The following is a 27,500-nucleotide window of genomic DNA, read 5'->3' as shown; positions in this document are numbered from 1 at the left end:
ATCAAACCCATCTATATGGAAAAAATACATGACATTCTTCATGACTATCCGGACTATGAACACATTTATACTGACGGAGCTAAAACCAAAGAAAAAGTCGGAAGCTCTGCTATTTATCGGCAAAGAAAAATCCAAAAACGCCTACCTGATAGGTCCTCCATCTTTAGTGCTGAAGCCTCAGCAATAAACCTGGCCCTTAATATTATAAGTGCTGATCAAGCAAACAAGTTTATAATATTTTCGAACTCTTTATCAGTCCTAACTTCATTAAAAGAAAAGAACATTTGCAATCCGCTAATAACTAATCTATTAAACAAACTCGATTTTCTTCATACTCAAAAACAAATCATCCTATGCTGGATCCCAAGCCATATTGGCATCCTAGGGAATACAAAAGCTGACCTAGCTGCTAAAGAGTCACTAAACTTGGAAATCTCCAACATAAAAATCCCCTACACTGACTTTAAACCAACCATAAACCAGTATATCAAAACAAAATGGCAACAACAATGGAACACTTATACAAAAAACAAGCTACAAGAAATCAAACCTACACTTGGAGAATGGAATCCCAAATCTAAACTAAACCGAAGAGAAGAAGTGATCATTACAAGATTAAGAACAGGGCATACAAATATCACCCACTCATTCCTATTAAAAGGAGAAAATCCATCTGAATGCTTACCTTGCCAAGAAAACTACACTGTTAAACATTTTTTAATTAACTGCATTGACCTAGCTCCCCTACGCCAAAAACACTACAGCATTAACAACATTAAAGATCTCTTTGAAAAAATAAATGAAAAAACAATTCTAAATTACTTGAAAGAGGTAAACCTCTCCTCCAAAGTATAAATCTACCAAAAAAAAAAAAAAAACAAAAAAACTTTTCAACCCAAATCTCTTACAAACCTTCCTCCAATCTTACCTTGACATACTGGAAAATAAAGAACACCTACCTTACTAAGACATCCAAAGAAAAAAAAAATGAACTTATTTGGCCTTAAATGACCATGCAGCTGTTGATAGGCCAATAAACTGAACAAACAAACAAACTCTTTCTCTCTCTGTCTCTTCCCTCTCTCTCTCTGTCTCTTCCCTCTCTCTCTCTCTCTTTCTGTCTCTTCCCTCTCTCTTCCCTCTCTCTTCCCTCTCTCTTTCCCTCTCTCAAATTGCTTTTTTTTTTCTTTTTTTTTAATTTATTTTATTTTATTTTTTTTTTTACTTGTTTTTATTTATGACTAACTTGGGTGCCCGGGTGTTTGGAGGTGTGTATTGAGCAAAAAAAAAAAAAAAAAAAAAGTGGTAGTAGGCAGGCAGGCTCGAACCCGTATCGCAAAGGAGGAAAAGAACGTGAAAAATAAAAGTATATCTTTGCTGTTGACCCCCATTGACAAACCGGAAGGTTTAAATTAAGGCTAGTCAATCGAAAAAAGATGACTTTCGAAAATATCGGCGAAACAGCAACCCCTCCCTATAGAAAAGTGCCCAGTTGAGGGTGAAGGAATGAATGTTTTTAGCCAATTTTTCGATATTTGTTGTCCGAAGGGTCGAGCTTCAAAACAATACAAATCTCATGAAAATCTGTCATCCCTGTCAAAAGTTTTAGGCTGGTATACAAACATACATACATACATTTAAACAGACAGGTGAGATTTATATCCCGATGATTGTACAACAAATGCCCACATCTCACTCGGGAATGCTGATCATGCTGTGATAATGGTAGAAAACCCCACTACTCAAAACAACGAGGTATTACAAAAAGGCTGACTGGGAAGCCATCAGGGAACTCATCAGAGATGCCTCATGGCAAAATATCTTTTCTCTTCCAGTGAAACAGCGTGCAACTGAGACGACTGAATGGTTCAAAACTGCAAGTGAAGCACATGTTCCCATGCGGAAATTCTATAGCAAGCCCCACTCTCTTCAATGGTTTACTTCAACTTGTGCAGCTGCCATTGCTCAAAGGCAGCATGCTTACCACAGATTCAACCGACATAAGTCCACTTCAAACAGACAGAAGTACATAGAAGCTAGAAGTAATTGTAAGAGAGAAATAACGACAGCTAAGACAGAATACACTGAAACCACCTGAAAATGCATTGAAGCACAGAAATTAGGAACCCGTGATTTTTGGAAAATCTACAACAGTGTAGTAAATAATGGGTAGTCAATGATTCCCCACTATCAAACAATCATGAGGTTGCTTGCACGGCAACCGACAAGGCTAACCTGTTTGCTAGTTGGTTTGCCTCAAACTCTACATTGGACCCAGCACACCACTCCCTCCCCAACTTTCCTTTGTGGACAAACGCCACACTAGATGATTTGAAAATCACTCCTTCTCCAGGTATATGGTATCATAAAAAACCTAGACACCTCAAAAGCAAGTGGATCCGATCTCATCCTGGCTGTGCTATTAAAAAATACTCGGCTGAGATTGCTCCAATTCTCTCCAAACTTTACAATTAATACCTTAATGAATCTTGCTTTCCCGACTGCTGGAAAACCACTTCTGTGGTACCAGTCTTCAAGAGTTCTGGTGAAAGAACTGACCCATTAAATTATCGCCCCATTAGTCTTCTCCCGCTTTTCGCCAAAATATTTGAGTCCTTAATTAATCAAGCCCTAGTCCAACACCTAACAGCTGCTAGGGAAATGACTCTGTGAAAACTCCTGACTGACAAACAATATGGATTTAGGAAAGCCCGTTCCACAGCAGATATCTTAACTGTAATCTCTGAACGTATATACCATTCACTGAACTAAACGGGAGGGTAGAGCGGTAGCCCTCGATATATCTAAGGCACAGGGTATGGCACGATGGTCTTCTAAGGAAAATCAGATCATATGGTATCACTAGAAGAATACATAATTAAATCCTTGTCAAGTAAGAGAAAAATCCAAGTTGTCCTCGTCGGTCGTACATCTAAACAATATGATATAAATACGGGAGTACCTCAGGGGTCTATCCTTCGACCTTTATTATTCCTGACCTCCCTGATAAAATTGTCTCTGAGATGGTTATATTTGCTGATGACACCACTCTCTATAACAGGCACGAGGGGAAAACCAATGAACACATATCTAAGGAAATGGCAGAAACACTAGAGGATGACCTCCAATCTGTAGTGGAATGGGGACAAAAATGGATGGTCACATTCAATGCGGCCAAGACTAAGCTTGTTTCCTTTAATAATTACAAGAACCCTTCTCTACCACCAATAACAATGGCCAAGAACACATTACCCAAAAGTACTTTCTTTAAACTTCTCTGTCCCACCGACGAAATGTTGCATCCCTCTGCCTGTTCTACAAATACTTTAATCGTGAATTCTCTGACAAACTACAAGCACTTGTACCCCCTCGACGTGACTACTCCCTACAAACCCGACAAGCAGCTAAGTCCCACCTCTTCAGAGAGATCCCTAGGTGTAAAAAAGCCTTCTACTCCAATAGTTTCTTTTGCAAAACTGCAAGTCTTTGGAACTCTCTTCCGGGATTCTGCTTTCCCATGCAGAAGTTAAAGTGTAATGTGAACAAACATCTTGTTGCTTATTTCCCTTCATAATGTCCCTGCAACTTATGTTCCCAATAGTAGGCCCTAACTTCAAAGTGGCACTGTGCCATGTTTGGGGTGAAAATTGATTAAAAAAATATATACATAATAGAAGGCCAGAGTGCCTAAAAATTTCAAATTTTGTTTTTTGAGTCCTGATAACTTCAAACTTTTTTGTTGTTATAAACACCAGTTTAGAATTTGAGATCTTTTTGATTTACGATTTAAAAAAAAAAAAATTATTTTAATTTTCTATTAAGTTATCAATCTCTATGTAAAATTATATTTATAAATTTGTATGTACAGGTTTCTTTCCCAAGCTAATTGAGCATTATGAATTTTGGGAAATAGCTGCTAGGTGTAAGGAGTCGTAATGTGAACTATATTTAGTTTGTATGCAAAGGAAGTTAAAAAATGGGCAGAAGCATTTCTTAAATTCAAATGCTTTGGATTTTTTGTGAGGTTTTAACAATATTAAGATATGAATTAATATTTTAAGACCCTTTTAAATTGTAAACATTTTCTAGAATATTGAATTGTAGACATTTTCCAGAATATTAAATTGTAGACATTTTCCAGAATATTAAATTGTAGACATTTTCCAGAATATTAAATTGTAGACATTTTCCAGAATATTAAATTGTAGACATTTTCCAGAATATTAAATTGTAGACATTTTCCAGAATATTAAATTGTAGACATTTTCCAGAATATTAAATTGTAGACATTTTCCAGAATATTAAATTGTAGACATTTTCCAGAATATTAAATTGTAGACATTTTCCAGAATATTAAATTGTAGACATTTTCCAGAATATTAAATTGTAGACATTTTCCAGAATATTAAATTGTAGACATTTTCCAGAATATTAAATTGTAGACATTTTCCAGAATATTAAATTGTAGACATTTTCCAGAATATTAAATTGTAGACATTTTCCAGAATATTAAATTGTAGACATTTTCCAGAATATTAAATTGTAGACATTTTCCAGAATATTAAATTGTAGACATTTTCCAGAATATTAAATTGTAGACATTTTCCAGAATATTAAATTGTAGACATTTTCCAGAATATTAAATTGTAGACATTTTCCAGAATATTAAATTGTAGACATTTTCCAGAATATTAAATTGTAGACATTTTCCAGAATATTAAATTGTAGACATTTTCCAGAATATTAAATTGTAGACATTTTCCAGAATATTAAATTGTAGACATTTTCCAGAATATTAAATTGTAGACATTTTCCAGAATATTAAATTGTAGACATTTTCCAGAATATTAAATTGTAGACATTTTCCAGAATATTAAATTGTAGACATTTTCCAGAATATTAAATTGTAGACATTTTCCAGAATATTAAATTGTAGACATTTTCCAGAATATTAAATTGTAGACATTTTCCAGAATATTAAATTGTAGACATTTTCCAGAATATTAAATTGTAGACATTTTCCAGAATATTAAATTGTAGACATTTTCTAGAATATTAAATTGTAGACATTTTCTAGAATATTAAATTGTAGACATTTTCTAGAATATTAAATTGTAGACATTTTCTAGAATATTAAATTGTAGACATTTTCTAGAATATTAAATTGTAGACATTTTCCAGAATATTAAATTGTAGACATTTTCCAGAATATTAAATTGTAGACATTTTCCAGAATATTAAATTGTAGACATTTTCCAGAATATTAAATTCTAATTAAAAAAAATATACAGTAAAATCTATGCATATACCCATCATGGAAGGAAAATATCGTATTCCAAAAATCATATCAAGTATTTTTTTTTTTTTTTTTTTTTTTTTAACATCAAATTTATGAGGAAGCGAAACTGATCCCCCAGTTTATAGAAATCAAGGAAGACAACTCAATTCGACTACCTGGACTTTATTTGTTTTAATCAGCCTTATAATGGCTGCAAAATATTAATCACTAAAAATGGTTAAATTTGATTTTCTTAGTTAAGAAAATAAATGTGATCAGTGTACGTGATTTTTGGAATATGACAATTTTGTTCTGTTCCGTGATATTTAGGCTTTAATTAGATTGAATTCTAAATAAGAATCTCTTTTCCCTTGCGGTTTTAATTTCCCTTTTCTGACTGTTTTTATGCAGTTAAAAACAGCGACTTAAATGCAACGACCCGAAGCAGTAGCAGTCCACAAGTGACTCTGACTTTATCAAATGCCAGTGGGTCAAACTCTGCGGCCTCGACACCTTTGCAATCGCAAGTCACGAGCCCCAACACACCGCGAATCACAGCAATTCCAGATTCAGGTCTGTATTTTTTTTTTTTTTTTAACTCTTATGAATAACTAGCAACGCTATCCGTCATTGCCTGGGACAAAAGTTATCTTTTTTTCTTTTTCATCCTACACATCTTTCTTTTTCTCTCAGTCCATTCTTCTCTCTGGGCACACGCAAGTCTTGTTAGGTCAAGGGAAATAACTCTGTGAAAAAAATCAGTTACTTCTTTTTACATGATAACATTAAAAAGATTTGATGCATGTCTTGAAAACGTGTGCTCGTATGTGTGTGTTTGTATGTCTGCCAAAAGCTTTTGACAGACGCATTGGATCATCACAGCATTGATATCATTAGAAAGATCAATCTCTCAGACTGAAAATATGTAAAAAAATTGGCTGAAAAGATGAATTCTGTCCTGGTCTACTGGACCAGTTTTTTGCAAGGAGGGGTCACTTTTTGCAAGTCAAACACCAAGCAATCTCAATGTACGTTTAAGAAATGTTATTTTGACCTGTTGTGATGTCATAAGTGTTTTTTTTTACCTCCTTTTCCGCGTTACATGTTCAAGCCTGCCTATTGCGGCTAATTTTTTTTTTTTTTTTTTTTTTTTTTTTCACTCGCACGGGTACTCTGCTTGCTATTTTGATTGAAACAAAAGTTTTTTTTTTTTTTTTTTTTTTTTCACTCGCACGGGTACTCTGCTTGCTATTTTGATTGAAACAAAAGTTTTTTTTTTTTTTTTTTTTTTTTTTTTTTTTTCACTCGCACGGGTACTCTGCTTGCTATTTTGATTGAAACAAAAGTTTTTTTTTTTTTTTTTTTTTTTTTTCACTCGCACGGGTACTCTGCTTGCTATTTTGATTGAAACAAAAGTTTTTTTTTTTTTTTTTTTTTTTTTCACTCGCACGGGTACTCTGCTTGCTATTTTGATTGAAACAAAAGTTTGTTTGTTTTTTTTGTTTTTTTTCTGGGCATTAATCAATATCCTTAGTACCATCACTTAGTATACCACCTCTTTCCACCCGGGCAATGCTAGGCATCCATGCTAGTAAAATTATAAATTTTGAAAAGTTCGAAAATCAAATTTAAGTCATATGAAAACTTATATAAGCTGTTGTTTGAATGAAAATTTTGAATGACACCTAATGGCCAGAGGTGACTCCCAGAACAGGAGTCGATTTTTTTTTTTTTTTTTTTTTTACTCGTACAAAAAAAGCGTTTATTCCAGTAATTTCCAACAACGCACGTCATTGCGTTTCAAACGTCGAACATGTCTTTAATGCACGTGTCGTTTTCATTGCTTGCCTTTTCACTCTTTCGACCATGCAGAGCATTTTATAAAACTCACTGTCTGTCAACCTTTTCAAACTCTATCTCCTCCGAAACTAAAAGTTGCAGAGTGGTGTTAGGGGGTCTCAAATGATTGGACTTTTTATGGGTCTTTAGCCGGTTAAAATTGTGCTTAAGGGGTCAAAATTGAAAAAAGAATCATTGTACATATTTTATTTTTAATTTTTAATCAGTTCATATGCGTGTCACATTGATACAGTGGTAACATCACCAGCTTTGAATGCTGCAGTTTTACTTTCAGCTTCGATTCTAGCTGATGGCACCCAAATATTTTTTTTTTTTTTTTGAAGTCACAACTCTTTAATAATATATACGAAATCTGGACCAATTAAAATATATTTTAGCATATTTTACAACCGGTCAAAGCTCCCATCCCCCTGCGCTAGTCATAAATGTAGGAAAGTGGAGGAGCTTTTTTTACCCTTCTTTTCAGAAGTCCCATTACTGTTACCCATGACACCAAGACCAAAGTAAATAAAAGAAAATTTTCAAAATTCACTAGCTGGCCTAAATTCTACTGAAAAGAGAAAAAAAAAAGTATAGAGACGAGGGGGGGGTAAACAGCAGCAGTCGTCTATTCTGGTTTATGCAATTAATGGGGGCACCATTTTCTAATTACTTTGGTGGCTCAGTCGTTTAGCATGTCATACTTGCAGACTGAGGTGAGTTCAAACCTCATCTGAAACATACTATTTTTTTCTAATTTTATCTATTTAAATAAACTTAAACATGTAAAAAAAAATTTTTTTTTTTGGAAATCACGACAAACAAGGCATGAAGCTACTTGCTGTAAAGAATTAAAAGTTGTATTTGGAAATTATTTTAGAATTGGTTAAATGTTCATTTGCAGACTGTTATCCTCATTTTCGTTGTTGTTTCACCATGTTTCGGCCAACTCATCCTCTGGTCTTCTTCAGGTGATTAACCGCGACGGGATAGGAATGCTGAGTCTTGTAATTATATCCACAGTAATTACTGCCTTCCATAGTTGTTGTTGTCTCACCACGTTTTTTGACGAACTAATCCTCTAGTCTGCTTTGGGTAGGATTGAAACCGCTATCTACGGACAAAGCTCACTTGGAACCGTAGAAATTCAATGGCTTTATCCACGAGTCCTGAAGGCCGATCAAGGTTGAATTTTTTGGTCTTATAAATCCAAGTTTTTTTATTTTTTTTATTAATCCTCTGAGATGAGTAATTTGTATATTTATTTTTGAATCTTCTGAGATGAGTAATTTGTATATTTATTTTTGAATCTTCTGAGATGAGTAATTTGTATATTTATTTTTGAATCTTCTGAGATGAGTAATTTGTATATTTATTTTTGAATCTTCTGAGATGAGTAATTTGTATATTTATTTTTGAATCCTCCGAGATGAGTAATTTGTATATTTATTTTTGAATCTTCTGAGATGAGTAATTTGTATATTTATTTTTGAATCCTCCGAGATGAGTAATTTGTATATTTATTTTTGAATCTTCTGAGATGAGTAATTTGTATATTTATTTTTGAATCTTCTGAGATGAGTAATTTGTATATTTATTTTTGAATCCTCCGAGATGAGTAATTTGTATATTTATTTTTGAATCTTCTGAGATGAGTAATTTGTATATTTATTTTTGAATCCTCCGAGATGAGTAATTTGTATATTTATTTTTGAATCCTCCGAGATGAGTAATTTGTATATTTATTTTTGAATCTTCTGAGATGAGTAATTTGTATATTTATTTTTGAATCCTCCGAGATGAGTAATTTGTATATTTATTTTTGAATCTTCTGAGATGAGTAATTTGTATATTTATTTTTGAATCCTCCGAGATGAGTAATTTGTATATTTATTTTTGAATCCTCCGAGATGAGTAATTTGTATATTTATTTTTGAATCTTCTGAGATGAGTAATTTGTATATTTATTTTTGAATCTTCTGAGATGAGTAATTTGTATATTTATTTTTGAATCTTCTGAGATGAGTAATTTGTATATTTATTTTTGAATCTTCTGAGATGAGTAATTTGTATATTTATTTTTGAATCTTCTGAGATGAGTAATTTGTATATTTATTTTTGAATCTTCTGAGATGAGTAATTTGTATATTTATTTTTGAATCTTCTGAGATGAGTAATTTGTATATTTATTTTTGAATCTTCCGAGATGAGTAATTTGTATATTTATTTTTGAATCTTCCGAGATGAGTAATTTGTATATTTATTTTTGAATCTTCCGAGATGAGTAATTTGTATATTTATTTTTGAATCTTCCGAGATGAGTAATTTGTATATTTATTTTTGAATCTTCCGAGATGAGTAATTTGTATATTTATTTTTGAATCTTCCGAGATGAGTAATTTGTATATTTATTTTTGAATCTTCCGAGATGAGTAATTTGTATATTTATTTTTGAATCTTCTGAGATGAGTAATTTGTATATTTATTTTTGAATCTTCTGAGATGAGTAATTTGTATATTTATTTTTGAATCTTCTGAGATGAGTAATTTGTATATTTATTTTTGAATCTTCCGAGATGAGTAATTTGTATATTTATTTTTGAATCTTCCGAGATGAGTAATTTGTATATTTATTTTTGAATCTTCTGAGATGAGTAATTTGTATATTTATTTTTGAATCTTCTGAGATGAGTAATTTGTATATTTATTTTTGAATCTTCTGAGATGAGTAATTTGTATATTTATTTTTGAATCTTCTGAGATGAGTAATTTGTATATTTATTTTTGAATCTTCTGAGATGAGTAATTTGTATATTTATTTTTGAATCTTCCGAGATGAGTAATTTGTATATTTATTTTTGAATCTTCCGAGATGAGTAATTTGTATATTTATTTTTGAATCTTCCGAGATGAGTAATTTGTATATTTATTTTTGAATCTTCCGAGATGAGTAATTTGTATATTTATTTTTGAATCTTCTGAGATGAGTAATTTGTATATTTATTTTTGAATCTTCTGAGATGAGTAATTTGTATATTTATTTTTGAATCTTCCGAGATGAGTAATTTGTATATTTATTTTTGAATCTTCCGAGATGAGTAATTTGTATATTTATTTTTGAATCTTCCGAGATGAGTAATTTGTATATTTATTTTTGAATCTTCTGAGATGAGTAATTTGTATATTTATTTTTGAATCTTCTGAGATGAGTAATTTGTATATTTATTTTTGAATCTTCCGAGATGAGTAATTTGTATATTTATTTTTGAATCTTCCGAGATGAGTAATTTGTATATTTATTTTTGAATCTTCCGAGATGAGTAATTTGTATATTTATTTTTGAATCTTCCGAGATGAGTAATTTGTATATTTATTTTTGAATCTTCTGAGATGAGTAATTTGTATATTTATTTTTGAATCTTCTGAGATGAGTAATTTGTATATTTATTTTTGAATCTTCTGAGATGAGTAATTTGTATATTTATTTTTGAATCTTCCGAGATGAGTAATTTGTATATTTATTTTTGAATCTTCCGAGATGAGTAATTTGTATATTTATTTTTGAATCTTCCGAGATGAGTAATTTGTATATTTATTTTTGAATCTTCCGAGATGAGTAATTTGTATATTTATTTTTGAATCTTCCGAGATGAGTAATTTGTATATTTATTTTTGAATCTTCTGAGATGAGTAATTTGTATATTTATTTTTGAATCTTCTGAGATGAGTAATTTGTATATTTATTTTTGAATCTTCTGAGATGAGTAATTTGTATATTTATTTTTGAATCTTCTGAGATGAGTAATTTGTATATTTATTTTTGAATCTTCCGAGATGAGTAATTTGTATATTTATTTTTGAATCTTCCGAGATGAGTAATTTGTATATTTATTTTTGAATCTTCCGAGATGAGTAATTTGTATATTTATTTTTGAATCTTCCGAGATGAGTAATTTGTATATTTATTTGCGGACTATTATCCTCATCTTTATTGTTGTTTCACCACGTTTTCGTTTAATCTTTTTTTTTTTTTTTTTTTTTTTTTTCACTCATTTACGGCAAATATTGGCTTGCGTTTCAAAAAAAAAAAAAAATAAAATAAATTTTTGGACTTTTACTATTTAATCCGGATCAATAATTTATTTTCGACTCGTTAAAATTGACAAATAAGTGTCTCTGTATTTTTTGTTGTAGATTTCATAAGCACAACTCAGCAGGCCAGTGTTTCCCCGGCTGCCCAACAGGGTCAGCCTGTGCAGCAGCAACAACCCCCACCCCCACCTACGACGACGGTGATGACGACAGCACCGTCGACAGCATCAACAACCGCACAGCATGGAGAAAGTGGTCCCATTCGGGCGACGCCCCCGATGTGGCGATGTAGTAAGATTATGCATATGCAAAGGGAGATTCACCCAACCATCCTCTCTTCTTTGGAAGGCATCGTCGACCAGGTAAAACAAAAAATGCAAATTTTAGTAAAAATGGCCAAATTTAGCAAATTTTAGTTTAAAAAATGGCCGATATTAGCCAATTTTAGTAAAAACAAAAGGCCAAATTTAGCAAATTTTAGTAAAAATAGAAAAATTTAGCATAATGTTCCCTTTTTATCCTCTCTAACACTATATCTCTGCTATTTCATGGCATGCCTGTTTTATCCTAAAATTAAGACCGTGTCATTTGTGTGTTTCCCCCACCCCATCTTTATCCCTCTTCACTTTCTATGTTTATCTTCCTCATTTAAATTAGCAATACACATGAAAAAATTGAAATGGCTTAAAATATTTCAATATTGGTATCTATAGAAAGAGCTTGATGAGCTAAGAAAGAATCTTTTTAAATTTTTTAAATCTGATTAAAATTAAGTTATGACTATTTTTGTGCCTCACACGTTTGGATATTTTTCTCCTCTTTAAGACCATATGCGTTTCAAAATCTTACCGAAAACACTGTTTTTATCATTTTATTTGCTTAAAACTCTTAAAATATATAATGTACATTATTTATTAATTTATTAGAAAGTATATTCATTTTCGAACAAAACGGTGGTATTTTGAAGACTTGAAGTGCTTTGGTTTTTAAAATATGATGATTTTAGCAGAAGCCCCTGGAAATCGCTGATTATCCAAAGCGTTTTATCGTCTGTGTGTATTGCTAGATAAAATAATTTTTTATTGTTGTTGTAAGTCCAATATTTCGCTAAAAATAGCTTCATCTGTAATAAGTTCGATCTGTAGTTTTTTTGTTTTTCTTCATTTTGTTGTTACGAAAGAGATGATTCCTCAGAGAAGAAAAGAACTTTAATGTACGTGCTGTCCGGTTATTTTGCGTGTGCTTTAAAGTGGGAAAATTAAAGTAAAAAGTAGTCACCCACTTTTAGAAAACATTTATTATCCTGATGAAGCTTTTTCTAGCAAAATATTGGACTTACAACAAAAAGTAAAAAAAATATAATTTTCCTGACATTTAAAGTTTTCAAATTTATCTTTTAAATTTTATTCAAAATAAATGTCTTCATGTGATTATCCAAAGCGTTTTATCGGCCATGCTTTGCTTATTATATTTCAAGAATTTTCTCAAGATTAAGACAGTATCGTGCATATTTTGATCTGTGAATTTTTGTTTTCATTTCCAGATGGTATGGTTTCGTGAAAATTGGTATGAGGAAGTTTTACGACAGTTACATCAGGGATTAGCAAAGTGTAATACAGTTGCGTTTGAAAATCGTGGAGCAGGTAAGGGGGAGGCGGGCGACGACGATGATGTTGAGATGCGTTAAACATTTTAGTTTTGTTTGACTCCAGTCAAACAATTAGTTACTCCAACGTTGTGTACTGTGGATTTCTCTTTATCTTTTCTTGAAATTAGCAGGGAGACCCGACGTTACCCAGGATTTAATGAGGATTGCTCTAGATGGAAATCTATTATGCTTCCCTTCACTGACTTGGTCCGCAATACGTTGCGCAGATGTTTGGAGATGTGTCGGGGGGAGGGGGGGGGTTAAAAAAAAAAAAAAAAGTAAGTATGAGGATCAAACCCGAACCGTTGAGGCAAAGTTGTAAATTAAAGTGTGAAAAAAAAAACAAAAAACGTGCGACGTTAACCATTACCCCACCGCGAGATGCTAACGGAAACACGTTTGAATTTATTTAATTACTTGGATTTAGCAGGTGCCCGTTTTAATGAGTTAATGAGGTCAAGTTTGACTGCGGGATAGTATTCATTTACTGCTGAACACTTTTTTCCCTCCCCCAAGATGTTATAGGAAAAAGACTAACCCACATGCGGTGAGCGACAAATATTGAATATTTATCTTCCCGAAATTGAGCAAATTAAATAGACAGGCGAGCTTCATTGTTAACTGTGAGATATTACGAATTATATGTGATATAAAAAGTTTTAAAAAGTTGTGAAGCGAGCGGCTGCTTCTCTGAAAAAAGCCTTTTGTAGACATACAGAAAAAGCGAACACACATGCATACATTTTCGCTTTTATATATATATAGATGTAGTGATGGGATGATTTCAATATTTTTCCTGATTTCGATATAATTACCGATTCCGTACTAAATTCCCGATTCTGATTCTTTATAGATCTCTAAATATTTAATTATAAAAATGTTATTTTGTTCCGATTACCGTAAAAACACATCTTAAAATATGCAGATATTTTCTCAGACGTAAAAACACCCTCGTGAGGGGGGGGGGGGGATCTATAGATTTTAGTCTTGCTTGAAGTTTAAATCAATAAATATTGATTTTATTACTACAATCAGTGAGAGATGTTTCTTAAACCAAAATCAAATAAAGAAGATAATTTAAGAAACCGGTTTTGGCATAAGAAAATAGGCTCAAATTTTTCCAATACCAATTGTGATACCCCAAAAAGCTCCAATTTTTCTGATTCCGATTAATCGCCCCAACACTAATATAATGGCCTGAATGCGAAAGTTAAGTATCATGGTTCAATTGCGCTCTAAACAAAGTCATTTTGAACCTCCTGTTGATTTTATGTGCCGGGCCTTTCTGCTTGTGTGGTAATAATGACTTGAATTTAAAATGAAAAAGTCAAGTATCATGATCCAGTTGTGCTGTAAACAGAAATTTTCATTTTTGAAAACGCCTGTCTTGTCAAAGAATCTACTGTTGATTTTATACGCCAGGCCGTTCTGCTTGTACACTTGTAATGTTAGGCTATATAAGGTGTTAACTTGGTTCAAAATCGGGCTTTCGGATTTTTTCGATACTTATCCGACGCATTCCGATATAAGAGCTATCTAAGAGCACTCCCAGACACATAAAGTACATTTGTATGAAATTTAAAAGATAAAAATAAAATCTTTCGAGTCATTTAAGAGTCCATAGGGAACAAACCCACACAAACTGCCTTTTTATATACAAGCATAAAAAAATTAGAAAATAGCGGATCGCGAATATATGACAATATTTTTTTTTTTTTTTTTTGTAGATAATCTACTATTGTATAAAAGGAACTTTGTGAGTGAAAGACTGTTTGTTCTCTACGAACTCCTAAACAGCTGGGCCGATTTTTATTAAATTTCACACAAAGGTACTTTATGTGCCTGACAGTGTTCTTAGATAGGTTTTTTGTATCCGAATGTATTCGATAAGTATTGATGATCAATAATCGAAATAATCCGATGAAAGGAGGAACGGGTGATTTTGACCAAAATTAATACTTTGCGCAGTCTAACATTACAAGAGCATTTGAGAAGTTTGATTACCACACAAGCCGAAAAGCCAGCCATATGAAATCAACAGTAAGTTCTTTGATATGACAGGGATGCATTCGAATGAATGTTGCTTTTTAGAGCACAATTACACCATGATACTTGACTTTTACATTTAAAACTAATTCAAGCCATGATGTATCAAAAATAATATAAAGAAATCAACAGTAGGCTCTCTACAGTGCAAAGTAGGCTACAATATATTGTGGACTAAGTCACTATGGGAAGGCATGTGAAACTTCCTCCTGGTACACTGCGGGGTGGGGAGGGGGTCCCTAACTAGAACAGGTAATCAATCGATTTGATTGAAAAATGGCTGATTTTGCCGATTTCGATGACAATAAAAAAAAAAATATGGGAGTGTGAAACATTCGTTGATTATCATTCAATCCGGGGCAATGTTGGATCTCCCTGCTAGTCTATGCTAGAAGAAAATTCTAAATTTTCATTTGCAAGTTAAATAGATTTGTAGATTTAAAGTACATAAATATTAATATTTATGACACTCCCAACCAGATGAAAAAGCTCAGTATTCAAAATAGAGCAATAATATAAAGTGCAAAGTCAAATATTATTTTATTAAATACGCTTCGTCTGAGGATATGAGCCTTTTCTTGAAACTCCACGGAATAAGAAAAATTTGTTATTTTCTTTGTATTCCTTGTTAAAAAATAAATTGTAGTAAAATTTAATTTACAGAATTAAAATCCAACTGTTCTTAAGAACGTGGAATGAAAAATAATTTACATAATTAAAATCCAACTGTTCTTAAGAACGTGGAATGAAAAATAATTTACAGAATTAAAATCCAACTGTTCTTAAGAACGTGGAATGAAAAATAATTTACAGAATTAAAATCCAACTGTTCTTAAGAACGTTCGCTAGTAGTGGAATGGAAAATAGTAAGACAAACAAACACATGAAGAAGCCCGAGACGATCCATGTAGATTATGCCTTCATGAAACATTTGCTATCCTATACTTTGAAGAACCCCAACACCTATTAAACTGTAGGAGAGGAATAGCGAACAACTGTGTTCACGGGATGAACTTTACTCTAGGATAACGATACAAAATATTTTTAAATTAACAATAATAATAGAAAATAAATAAAATAAACATACATATACATAAATTATATATATATATATATATATATATATATATATATCTAACATAATAAAAAATAAAATCACATTTAACTACACCTAGGTTTAAAATAGGTCAGATCACTAGATATCTATGCTTCCCGCTAAAAAAAAAGCACACACAAAGGAAGGGTTGAACCTAAGGTCAACTGGGCCCTTTTCCTGTAAGTGCCTGCCCATTGGCTGATTAGGAAGGGTGCGGTGAAAACTAGGAATCTGCTTGGCTAACTAAAAACTCAATAGAATGTGCGTTTATAAAAACACGAGATAACCACAATTCTTCGCATAAGCCTGACAAATCCTAGCGTGGATGAAATGCAGAATATTCTGTGTAGCTTAATTGCCATATATATTTTTATAACTTATATATATATATATATATATATATATAATATAGGAATCCACTGTTTTAAGCACTGTTTATATATGGAATACAAAATTTTAAACTTTCACAGTTTTAAAACTTTTTTTATTTTACAAATGTATTTATTAAAACAAATTCAATATTTCGAATTATAACAAATTCTAAATCAGGAAAATACTTTTTTTTTTTTACGTAAAAAAAAAATATATATATATATACACACACTACACGCAATGCTTCAATAAAAGTACATGATTCATATATTTGTTTATCTTCAAACAGTTGCGGAAACTACGATAACACCTCACACGTTGAATTTTGTGAAAAAACTCGTCAGTACATTTGGTGTTGGGATTGAAAATGTCTCCAGTGTTGCTCAGACGTTCTCAAGTGCTGCATCGGAATCTCTCGCGAAACGGGCTCAGGCCACGTCGCAGGATCCAGTCTTCCAAAAGATCAAGAGTCAGTTTACGACAGACTTTGATTTCAGGTGAGAAGAAAATACCGTCTTTCTTTTATGAACTAGCATATAGTTTGATATATAGATTACCATCACTAACCCTAAGTTTAAGTGTCAAAAAAAGTTCTTCTGTTGATTCCTAGTCACTACGGTTTCCGTGAAAGTGGAAAAGCTGACATGGCAACCAAAGATTCCTTAAAACTACAAATAAGCGACATAAAGGTCCCGTATACAGATTACAAACCTTCAATAAAGAATTTTATCACAAAGAAATGGCAAGAAAACTGGAACAACTGCCAAAAGAACAAACTTTTCCAAATTACCCCTATACTTAAAAAAACCCTTCTAGATACCAGAAAATCACATAAAGAAGAAATAGTCTTATCACGTATCCAGATAGGACACACATACATAACTCACTCCCACACACTAGAAAGTGAAGAACCTCCAAAATGTATACGATGCCACGAACTTTATACGATGAAACACTTTTTACTTGACTGTTATGACCTCGCACAAATTCGTCAACACTACTACAAGACCACAAATCTTTACAATAAAATATATTTTCTGGTAAAGATTTTGTTCTTTTTAAGAAATTTAGAAAAGTTTTAGGATTTTCTTTATCAAAGAGTTCTTTTAAGTTTGTACCATCAAATACCAAAACATTGCCCATCCAACGAAAACCAACTCCAAAAAATTTAAATCTTGTATACAGCATTAAATGAGCCAAAGATGTTTGATATGCTGGTTAAACAAACAAACAAACAAACAAGCTGTTATAAGACAGTTTCAGTTTAGCAAGGTTAAGCCAATACTTTGTGTTTTGCTTGGACACAATCGTAGAAATAATATTCTGAAAAAATAAAATAATTGAAAAAAGTTATGCAACTGTTTAAGAAGATAGGACAGAGTTTGCACAGACTTGAAAACTCCTTGAATTTTGACTTTTTCCTTGAAAAGGCCTTATTTCTATTAATTTGAAAAATCCTTGAATTTTGACTTTTGCCTTGAAAAGGCCTTATTTCTATTATTAATTTGAAAAATCCTTGAATTTTGACTTTTGCCTTGAAAAGGCCTTATTTCTATTATTAATTTGAAAAATCCTTGAATTTTGACTTTTGCCTTGAAAAGGCCTTAGTTCTATTATTAATTTGAAAAATCCTTGAATTTTGACTTTTGCCTTGAAAAGGCCTTAGTTCTATTATTAATTTGAAAAATCCTTGAAAAGTATATTCTTTATGTCTAATAAAAATTTGTCTTAAAATATTAAAAACTAGCCCGGCATTGCCCAGGTGTTTGTTAGTGTGTGTGTGTGTGGGGGGGGGGGGGAAGTTTTGGTAGGCAGGTAGGCTCGAACCCGAAGCCTTAAGGCGGAAAATAAAGTGATAACTTGATAACTTACCGTGATGCTAAGAGGGCAAAGGAAGTGAGAATGTTTGAAATTTAACGATTAAAAAGTTAAGTGACAGGTGCGTGAATTTAATGAGGTCAAACATCACGCCATATGGGAATGAAATGCCGCACTTAACTTTGGCTGCAAGCCAGTTTCCCCAAGATGTTGGGGAAAATCAGCTCCCCATAAAAAGGGAAAGGTACAGATGAATTGCAATTGTCTGATATGAAGGGTTTTCCCCACATTGATCAAAGCTCATTGCTTTCTGGACGTCCCTGGCACTCGTGCTAGGGAGCTTCGTTTGATATGGATTCAGTTTCGCTTTTCTACGGAAAAGCCAAACAAACATGTGGAGAGTAAGAAATAGTGCGAAAATAGCGTGTAAAAGTCGCTCAAATAAAAGATAGACGACCTCGTTTCGTAAATTGGAGATATTATAATCAAGGGAGTATATAAAAAGTTGTAAGAGGTGGTAAAAACCTCAAGTGCTGGACATACATTTTTTTTTAATTATTATCTGAAACACTTCTAGCACATCATCTACGGGATCATTCTTTTGTAATTTTTGATAAACTTTGAATTTTGATTGGAGAAGGCCTTGATAAACTTTGAAACACAAACCCTGTAAGGAGCAGGACACAGATGTTGAAGTGACAAAAGCAGTTAAACGGAGGCAGCATTTAAATTACAAATCTTTGTATATTTTTATTTCAAAATCTTTCACATATTATGGCAATTACCATTAAATATAATCGTGATAAAATGTTCTTAATGCTTTTGAGAGTGAACCTCTCTTTTTCAAAAAAAGCAGGTTAAATTTCCTCTTTCTGGAGATTTCCAGCACTACAACCACTGATTGGTAACATTCGCTCTGAGGCTTTTAATTCCATAAACTTCCCCCAAATCTTCAACTTGACGTGTATCTGTGCCATTATTTTGCAAGCACTAAAACATTAGCGTAAAGCATCTCTTCCAGATAAGCCATAATCGGTGCTAGTGCACTTACTGATCCGCGCTATTTTTTAAATCGTATTTATAAGTTTAAAGTTTTGTTTTTTATTCAATTGTATGGTTAAAGTACAGAATAGGTACAAAACACCCTCCCCCTTCCCCATGTTAAGAATAGCTTTTTAAATAATGTTATTATTTCAGCATGGATCAATAAGTGAACTAGTACCCCATAATAAATTTTCAAGACAATACTTCTAAAATACAAATGAATAGGAACTCACCCAGCACAGATCTGTCATATGGGAAAGATTATGGTGAAGAGTGTCAGCTCTGTTACTTTCTGGTTTAGCGCCACAAGTTCGATGACAGTGACAAGAAAACAAACCAAAAAAATGTCGTAAAAAGGGAACAATGAATACAAATAAAAGATAAAAATGTTATGTAAACAAATAGGAATTTTTTTTTTTTTATACAACATTTAAACTTTTTTGCTTTTATTTATTTATTTTTTGGTTCTTTGCTAATTTTTTCATTTTAAAATTTAAAATCTTAGTTTCCCACGTTGAATGAAGCATTTCTGTTGTTTCTAAGTTAAAAAAATTTTTTTCAAATATTTTTTTTATGCCCCCCCCCTTCCTCTAGACTTTCTTGCCAGTAAAAGTTAATGTTTTATTTTTTTTTTTCTCCGTCATCTTTTCAGTGTTCCTGGATCGACAAGACTTCATAATTTAATCAACAAAATGAAGAAATGGACGAAAATTCTTGAAGCGAGAACGAAAACATTACCAAAGTGAGACATTTTTTTTTTTTACGTTTATCTTTGAGCAAAAATTTTACTAAATGTTTTGTGCGTTTCGTTTTAGTAAGGTTCTGTTTTGTCCGTTTTTTTTTATTATAATTAGGGCAACCTAAAAATCGCAATTAATGTTCATTAAATGTTCTCTTATAACGTGAAACTTAAATATTTTGATTAATTTATGAATTTTTTTATGTAATTAGTCAAATTACTCAACCTGATTAATAAATGCAATTTTTGGGTTGCCCTAATTATAACTTCACGTTTCATAGTTTTTTTGGGTTTTTTTGTTAAGTCTTCGTATCTTTTATCACATTCTGGTTGTAATTAAATGCTTATAAATTTACGATACTGTGACCTTGAAACGTGGCCTTACACGACCTTGAACCTCTGATCGCGGCCCAGTTATGATCTTAACCCTGGGTCGATGCCCAATTATGACTATCCTAGTCACCGGGTAATTAATTATGTCGACTGGGCAACCAGGTCTGCCAACCGTTGGTACGTCGCGTCACCCAGTGAGTCCTCGTCAAGGCGTTGGAGGACTCTTCTCGGTTGCACGGTCCTCAAGGCCTGTTCTTCTTGATCGTCTAGTTGGTCGTCCTGTTGACTGGGTGTTCGTTGACGGGAACGGGGTCACAAGTGGCAAGTAAAAGAATTAAAATTACAACAAAAAAAATTATTTCAACCAACCTCCGGAGTTTGTTTGATATATAATGTATTTAGGAAATTCATAAATGATAATCTACATACGTTTTTGTTTCAAGTCGAGCGACGGTGACAAATTCCGAATCAGAGCTTTGAAATGTCGGTCGGCTTGAAATGTGTTGGTTGACAAGTGAAATGTCGGATCGTTTTTGATCTGAGAAACACACACACACACACACACGTAATTGTTGGCCTCACAAAATATATCAATCCCATATTGCAAAACTCCCCTATAGGTCGCTGGAAAGATGGTGGGATCCTTCTACCGCTCCAGAAGATATCTCACTACTGATGCAATTCTCTATCTATATAAAAGCCAAGTACGTCTAAAGATGAAATACTGCTGCCATATCTGGGCAGGAGCTGCTAAAAACAGCCTATCCTGCCTTGACAGAGTACAAAATCGACTTCGTGGCTTAGTGGGAGATGTAAAAAAAAAAAAAGAAGATAAACTTGAAGGCGATATTATGAAATGGCAGGCAAAATCAATTCGTAAGCAGTAAATAATTCCGCAGGCAAATTATTTACAACAAGGCAAATGCCTGCCTGCCCTACTGCCGCTTTGATTTAGAGAAAAAAAATTTTCGAAGGGAAGGTGTCAAAAAGCACCGAAAGGTTGGCCTTGAGATAAATCAACTTTAATATTCTTAAACAGAACAATTAACACAAATCTATTAAGAATCATTAATAACATCAAGCGAAATAAAAATAAATTAATATAAATAATGCTCATCTCAAAAATGAATTCCAATTAAGGAATAATATATATACCAATCGGTACGGACCCGACTATGGAAGATCAGATAATAAATAAACGTGGATTTATAAGATCAAAAGAATCCAACCTTGATCGCCCTTCGGGGCCCGTGGCGCAGTTGATAGACGTTGAATCTCTACAGTTCCAGATGGACATTGTCTGAAGATAGCGGTTTCAATCCTACCCAAAGCCGGGCAGAGGCTTACTTGGCCAAAACGTGGTGAGACGACAACAACTACGGATGGCAGTGATGGCTGAGAATGCAGTTAGGAGATTCGAAGTTCCTATCCGTCGCGGTTACCACCTGATGAAGGCCAGAGGAATAGTTGGCCGAAACGTTATGAAAAACAACAACCAATAAAGATGAGAATAATAGTCCGAAATAAAAAATAAATATATATAATGCTCATCTCAAAAATGAATTCCAATTAAGGAATAATATATAAACATCAAGCTAATTATTAAAATAAATTTTCGTTAATGTAATATGCAGATGAGGCTACTCGTTGAATGCAGATGTCGTTTGAATAAATAGTTTGTATAGAAATCATACTTTAATAAAAATGTGCGTAAGTCCGTTTTCAGTATGAAAATTTATTCGTCAAACGATGTACCTTTTGTATATATTAATCAAACTGAAAACAAACAGATGATGTTGAGTGTGGTTTGTACTAAAATGGGTGATTATTTGGGACTACCAGGCGCCGTATCTCCACTTTGCATTGTTTCTAGTTGTTTTGCACCACTCTTTGCCAATGGGTTCAGGCAGTGCCAACTCAGGAGAGATGGGGTTTAGGAATTGCACTACATACATAGCTACTAGTGTTGGGACGATTAATCGGAATTGAGAATTGGAAAAATCGGAACTTTTGGAGGTATCGGAATCGAAAAATTTGTGCCTATTTTCCGATGCCAAAACCGATTCCTTTAATTTTCTTTTTATTTGATTTTGTTTAAAAAAAAAAATCTTCAACTACCGGTCGTAATAATAAAATAATAGATATTTTCAGTAAAACAAAAATTTATAGATCCCCCCCCTCCTCCCCCCTGTTTTTACATTTGTGAAAATATACATGTTTACGGTAATCAAGACAAAATAACTCTTTTATAGTTACATATTTAAAGATTTATGAAGAATCAGAATCGGTAATTGTATCGGAATCGGAAAACATATTGGAATCATCCCATCACTAATAGCTACACTACAGAGGATATCCATTGTCTCTCTAAATTGAATGGAAGCTGTAATACTAGATGAAAAATGAATCTTTTTAAAAAGAAAAAAAAAATTTGATTCATTAATTTATTTCTTAGAAAACTTTGCAAAATTTTTGAATTTTTCAGATGAGGATTGATTATTCATATTTAGATTCTTTGGACTTCTGCTCTCTCTTGAATGCCATTTTCACATATTTTTCAGTTGATGTAACCACCGACCTTCTTCGGGTGTATCTTGTCGAACTCGAGAATCTGCATGAAACGCTCTCGTTCAGTCTCCCATGACTGCGTGGAATTCTTGAGTAATTCGCAGTTGTATTTTGAGTGTTGTTCATGTTGAGGAGTGAACCTTCAACCTCCAAAAGAGTAACTTTTGCAACTGAATTTAATCAAGTACTTTTTCCACTGTGTCACGGATCCTTGCAGTCTGTGCAGATTCACGAGTTTAAGAAAATGCACCTGGAGAAGATCAAAAGTTACATCGACAAAAATGTGAAAATAAAACTTGAGATGAGACCAGTAGTCTGAAGCATCCAAATAAGCTTTGATTTAATTTTGTTGTTACACAATGTTAGAATGAATTGGTGTTGTTTTTCTGACAATAAAACGATTTCTTTTACATTTTTTCAGGTCTTTCTTGATTGAAGAGAAATGTCGTTTCTTGAGTAACTTCTCTATCAACACTGCTGAAGTTGAATTGCCTGGAGAATTTTTACTCCCAAAGGTGAGATTCACTTGAAGTATTTAAATATTTTTTTTTACTGATTTTTTTTTTATTCTAAATGGATTTTTTTTTTTATTTTAAATGGATTTTTTTTTATTTTAAATGGATTTTTTTTTTTATTTTAAATGGATTTTTTTCTTATTTTAAATGGATTTTTTTTTTATTTTAAATGGATTTTTTTTTTTATTTTAAATGGATTTTTTTTTATTTTAAATGGATTTTTTTTAATGGATTTTTTTTTTAATGGATTTTTTTTTTAATGGATTTTTTTTTTTAATGGATTTTTTTTTTTAATGGATTTTTTTTTTTAATGGATTTTTTTATTTTAAATGGATGTTTTTTTTTATTTTAAATGGATGTTTTTTTTATTTTAAATGGATGTTTTTTTTTTATTCTAAATGGATTTTTTTTATTCTAAATGGATTTTTTTTATTCTAAATGGATTTTTATTCCAAATGGATTTTTTTTATTCTAAATGACATTTTCTTTTTTTTTTTTCCAAATTGATTTTTCTTTTTCTTTTTTTTTTCCAAATTGACTTTTTCTTTTTTTTTTTTTTTTTTTTTTTCAAATTGACTTTTTCTTTTTCCAAATTAACCTTTTCTTTTTTTCCAAACTGCCTTTTTTTTTTTTTTTTTTTCCAAAAATAACATCTTATTTCACATGCTGTTTGAAGGTTAGGCATTTATAAAATTCATGAATTCTTTTATTAGTAGTGCAATCTGTGCGAGGTTTGGCATTTATTGAATGTTTATCATATATATTTGTTGTAAACAAAATTCTGTAGCTAATCGGTTTCATGTTTCAATTTTCAAATCTTTTTCAGTGTGGTCATTATTATGTCCGAATTGCTCGATTTATGCCGAAAGTAGAGATTGTGAAAAAACACAATACGGCTGCACGCCGTCTTTACATTAGAGGGCATAATGGAAAAGTAAGTTATGATTGGTTTCTTTATTCGTATTATTTCAATTCTTTGGACTACTGTTCTCATCTTTAGTGTTATTTTCACAATGTTTTCGGTTGATGTAACCTCCAACCTTCTTTAGGTGTATCTTGTTGAACTCAAGGACCCATGGCATAGTGGATATAGTACTTGCTAATACTTGGTAAAATTTAGTTGTAAGTGACACTGTTCTGGAGGTTGAAGGTTCAGTTGTCAGTGTGGATGACATTCAAAATACAATTGCAAATTACTTAGGACTTCTATCAGGTTATGGCTGATGGAACGAGAGCATGCTACCTTCATGGATTAAGTAAAGGGTTCCGTTTGAAATTCTGTTGGGGTTTTTTTTCTTTTGCAAACAAGAATTTAGGACACTATTAAACAAAACATGTAAAATGCAACAATATTGTCATTTTTTTTTCGTATTTAATATTCAATTAATTGTAATTTGACTTTTTATTGAGAAAATGCAATTTTGAGAAATTATGAGAAAAAAGATTTTTTTTTTAATAACTTTAATTTAAAACATTTTTATAACATTGATAAATAAAAATAATTAAAGTAATTAAAAACAATATTTTAACAAAATTTTATAACATTAATAAATAAAAAATGTAAAATGCAACAATTTTGTAATTTTTATTAAACAAAACAATTGAGAAATTGTAAGAAAAAGAAATATGGGGGAGGGGGGGGTCACAACAACAGTAGGCAGCCCGGGTGGAAAGAGGTGTTGTTAAAAATTTAAAAAAAAGTGGTAGTAGGCAGGGAGGCTCAAATCCGTAACGCGAAGGAGAAAAAAAAAATACGTTAAAGAAAAAAGTGAAATCTTTGCTGATGTTTCCATCATCCGACCGGAAGTTCAGAACGTTGAAATTAAGCAAAGTCAATTAAAAAGAAGACGATAACTTGCTAAAATGTTGGCAAAAAAGCGACCCCTCCTTGTACAAAACAGCCGAGTTTCGGGTGAAGGTATTAATGTTTTTGGTTAATTTTTCGATATTTGTCATCCAAAGGATCGAGATTCAAAATGATACTGGTTTCGTCAGGTTCCATCGCCTCTTTCAAACAAACACACACACATATATATATATTTTATTGTTCCATCTTTTTTTATATATATATATATATATATATATATATATATATACAATTTCTCGAAATTGTATGTATATATATATATATATATATATATATAAAAATATTTTATTGTTGCATCTTTTTATATATATATATATATATATATATATATATATACACACACAATTTGTCGAAATTGTATTTTTGGTTGCCACAACAAAAGAGGGATTGGACGTAGTAATTCACTCCCATTTGTTTGTTCCCACTTTTCTCAATCACCACATCTTGGATTATTTTTTTTTTTTTTTTTTTTTTTTTTTTTGCAATTTCATACAAACATTAGTCATGGTGAAAGTAAATTTTTCACTCATGGAGGGGGACCCCCGCATGCTCGGCTTGTTTTACTAAAAATCAAAACTAATGAAAGTATTGAATTACGTCCAAGCAATTAATCGAGTTAAATTTCTTTCTTTCAGGTTTACCCTTACCTTGTAGTCAATGATGGTATTTTGACGGAATCATGCCGCGAAGAGAGGGTGTTACAGTTGTTAAGAATGCTCAATCTGTTTCTCACCAAACAAAAGGTAAGACGACGCACAAAATTACGCAGTTCACGTGAGGATGTTTTATTTACCACATAGAAATTTCATGGTGGTTTACTGACTTTTTTTTTTTTTTTTTTTTACTGATGCAGAAAACGGACCGTGCTGATGTACTACCTTATTCTGTACTTTCACCCTAACAATTTAATAAACAAAAGGGCACTTATGCAGTTTATGAACCCTGCGTAACGTAATTTAGAAAGCCATTCTTAACATGGGGAAATTAGATCGTTTTTTTTTTGTTTTTTTTTGTTTTTTTGTGACTAAGAAAATATAGTGAAACATCTAATGTTTATCTTTTTTTTTTACTTTGTTTTTTTTTTTACTTTGTTTTTTTTTTACTTTGTTTTTTTTTTTACTTTGTTTTTTTTTTACTTTGTTTTTTTTTTACTTTGTTTTTTTTTTTACTTTGTTTTTTTTTTACTTTGTTTTTTTTTTACTTTGTTTTTTTTTACTTTGTTTTTTTTTTCTTTGTTTTTTTTTTTTTAGTTTTTTTGTGACTAAGAAAATATAGTGAAACATCTAATGTTTATCTTTTTTTTTTACTTTGTTTTTTTTTTTACTTTGTTTTTTTTTTTACTTTGTTTTTTTTTTACTTTGTTTTTTTTTTTACTTTGTTTTTTTTTTACTTTGTTTTTTTTTTACTTTGTTTTTTTTTTACTTTGTTTTTTTTTTCTTTGTGTTTTTTTTTTTTTAGTTTTTTTGTGACTAAGAAAATATAGTGAAACATCTAATGTTTATCTTTTTTTTACTTTGTTTTTTTTTTTACTTTGTTTTTTTTTTTACTTTGTTTTTTTTTCTTTGTTTTTTTTCTGTGTTTTGTTTTGTTTTTCATTTTTCTGTGTTATGTGTTTTTCTTGTGCTTTTCTTTTTTTGCGGTTTTTTTTTAAAGGGGGGTATACTTGTGTAATTTTTTTTATTTATGGGCACACTCCAGTAGTTTACGTAACCTACCAGAATGAAAATTGGTTTTAGCAATATATATACTCGGGGTTTTTTTATTCAAAAGTAATGGACTAATGAATTCAACGAGGTTGTTAGATAGTGCTCAATAAAAAGAGCTGATAATACTTGTTTATTGTTATATAAACATGGTTACATCCTGCTGCTACAAATAGCCACTTGTTTCAATCAAACAACAGATATCATCAGGCAGCGACTTGACTATTCAAAAGTTCAATGAATAACCTAAATAATAAAGATTATTCATTGAACTTTTGAATAGTCAAGTCACTGCCTGATGATATCTGTTGTTTGATTGAAACAAGTGGCTATTTGTAGCAGCAGGATGTAACCATGTTTATATAACAATAAACAAGTATATATATATATATATATAATAATATGCATGTTGGGGCGATTTGCCTGGTGAAGGTCCAATGATGGCATTATGAATATGCGTGTGTAACATAATAGCTATTGGTTCATATTTTAATTTTTAGCCTTGCAGCAAACATGTCTTCATAGTAGAGTTGTTAACGTCA

At 31.7% G+C, this 27,500-nt stretch overlaps 1 protein-coding gene across 1 annotated transcript in view; it reads left to right on the top strand.

Annotated features, from left to right (window-relative positions):
• The window catches only part of LOC145263613 (transformation/transcription domain-associated protein-like), a 334,985-nt gene that overhangs the window by 287,008 nt on the left and 20,477 nt on the right, over window positions 1-27,500 (top strand). Inside the window, exons 78-85 of the mRNA XM_080120456.1 lie at window positions 5,690-5,851; window positions 11,312-11,571; window positions 12,753-12,852; window positions 16,661-16,868; window positions 19,886-19,975; window positions 23,295-23,388; window positions 24,215-24,322; window positions 25,891-25,998. Coding sequence (XP_079976582.1) covers window positions 5,690-5,851; window positions 11,312-11,571; window positions 12,753-12,852; window positions 16,661-16,868; window positions 19,886-19,975; window positions 23,295-23,388; window positions 24,215-24,322; window positions 25,891-25,998 — 1,130 coding nt within the window. The remainder of the gene's footprint in view (window positions 1-5,689; window positions 5,852-11,311; window positions 11,572-12,752; window positions 12,853-16,660; window positions 16,869-19,885; window positions 19,976-23,294; window positions 23,389-24,214; window positions 24,323-25,890; window positions 25,999-27,500) is intronic.

This window comes from Euprymna scolopes, chromosome 39 (genome assembly GCF_053919585.1).
Source record: "Euprymna scolopes isolate OS-2025 chromosome 39, ASM5391958v1, whole genome shotgun sequence".
NCBI lineage: Eukaryota > Metazoa > Mollusca > Cephalopoda > Sepiida > Sepiolidae > Euprymna > Euprymna scolopes.
The sequence above is the reverse complement of the archived record's forward strand: the minus strand, read 5'-3'. Positions and strand labels throughout refer to the sequence as shown.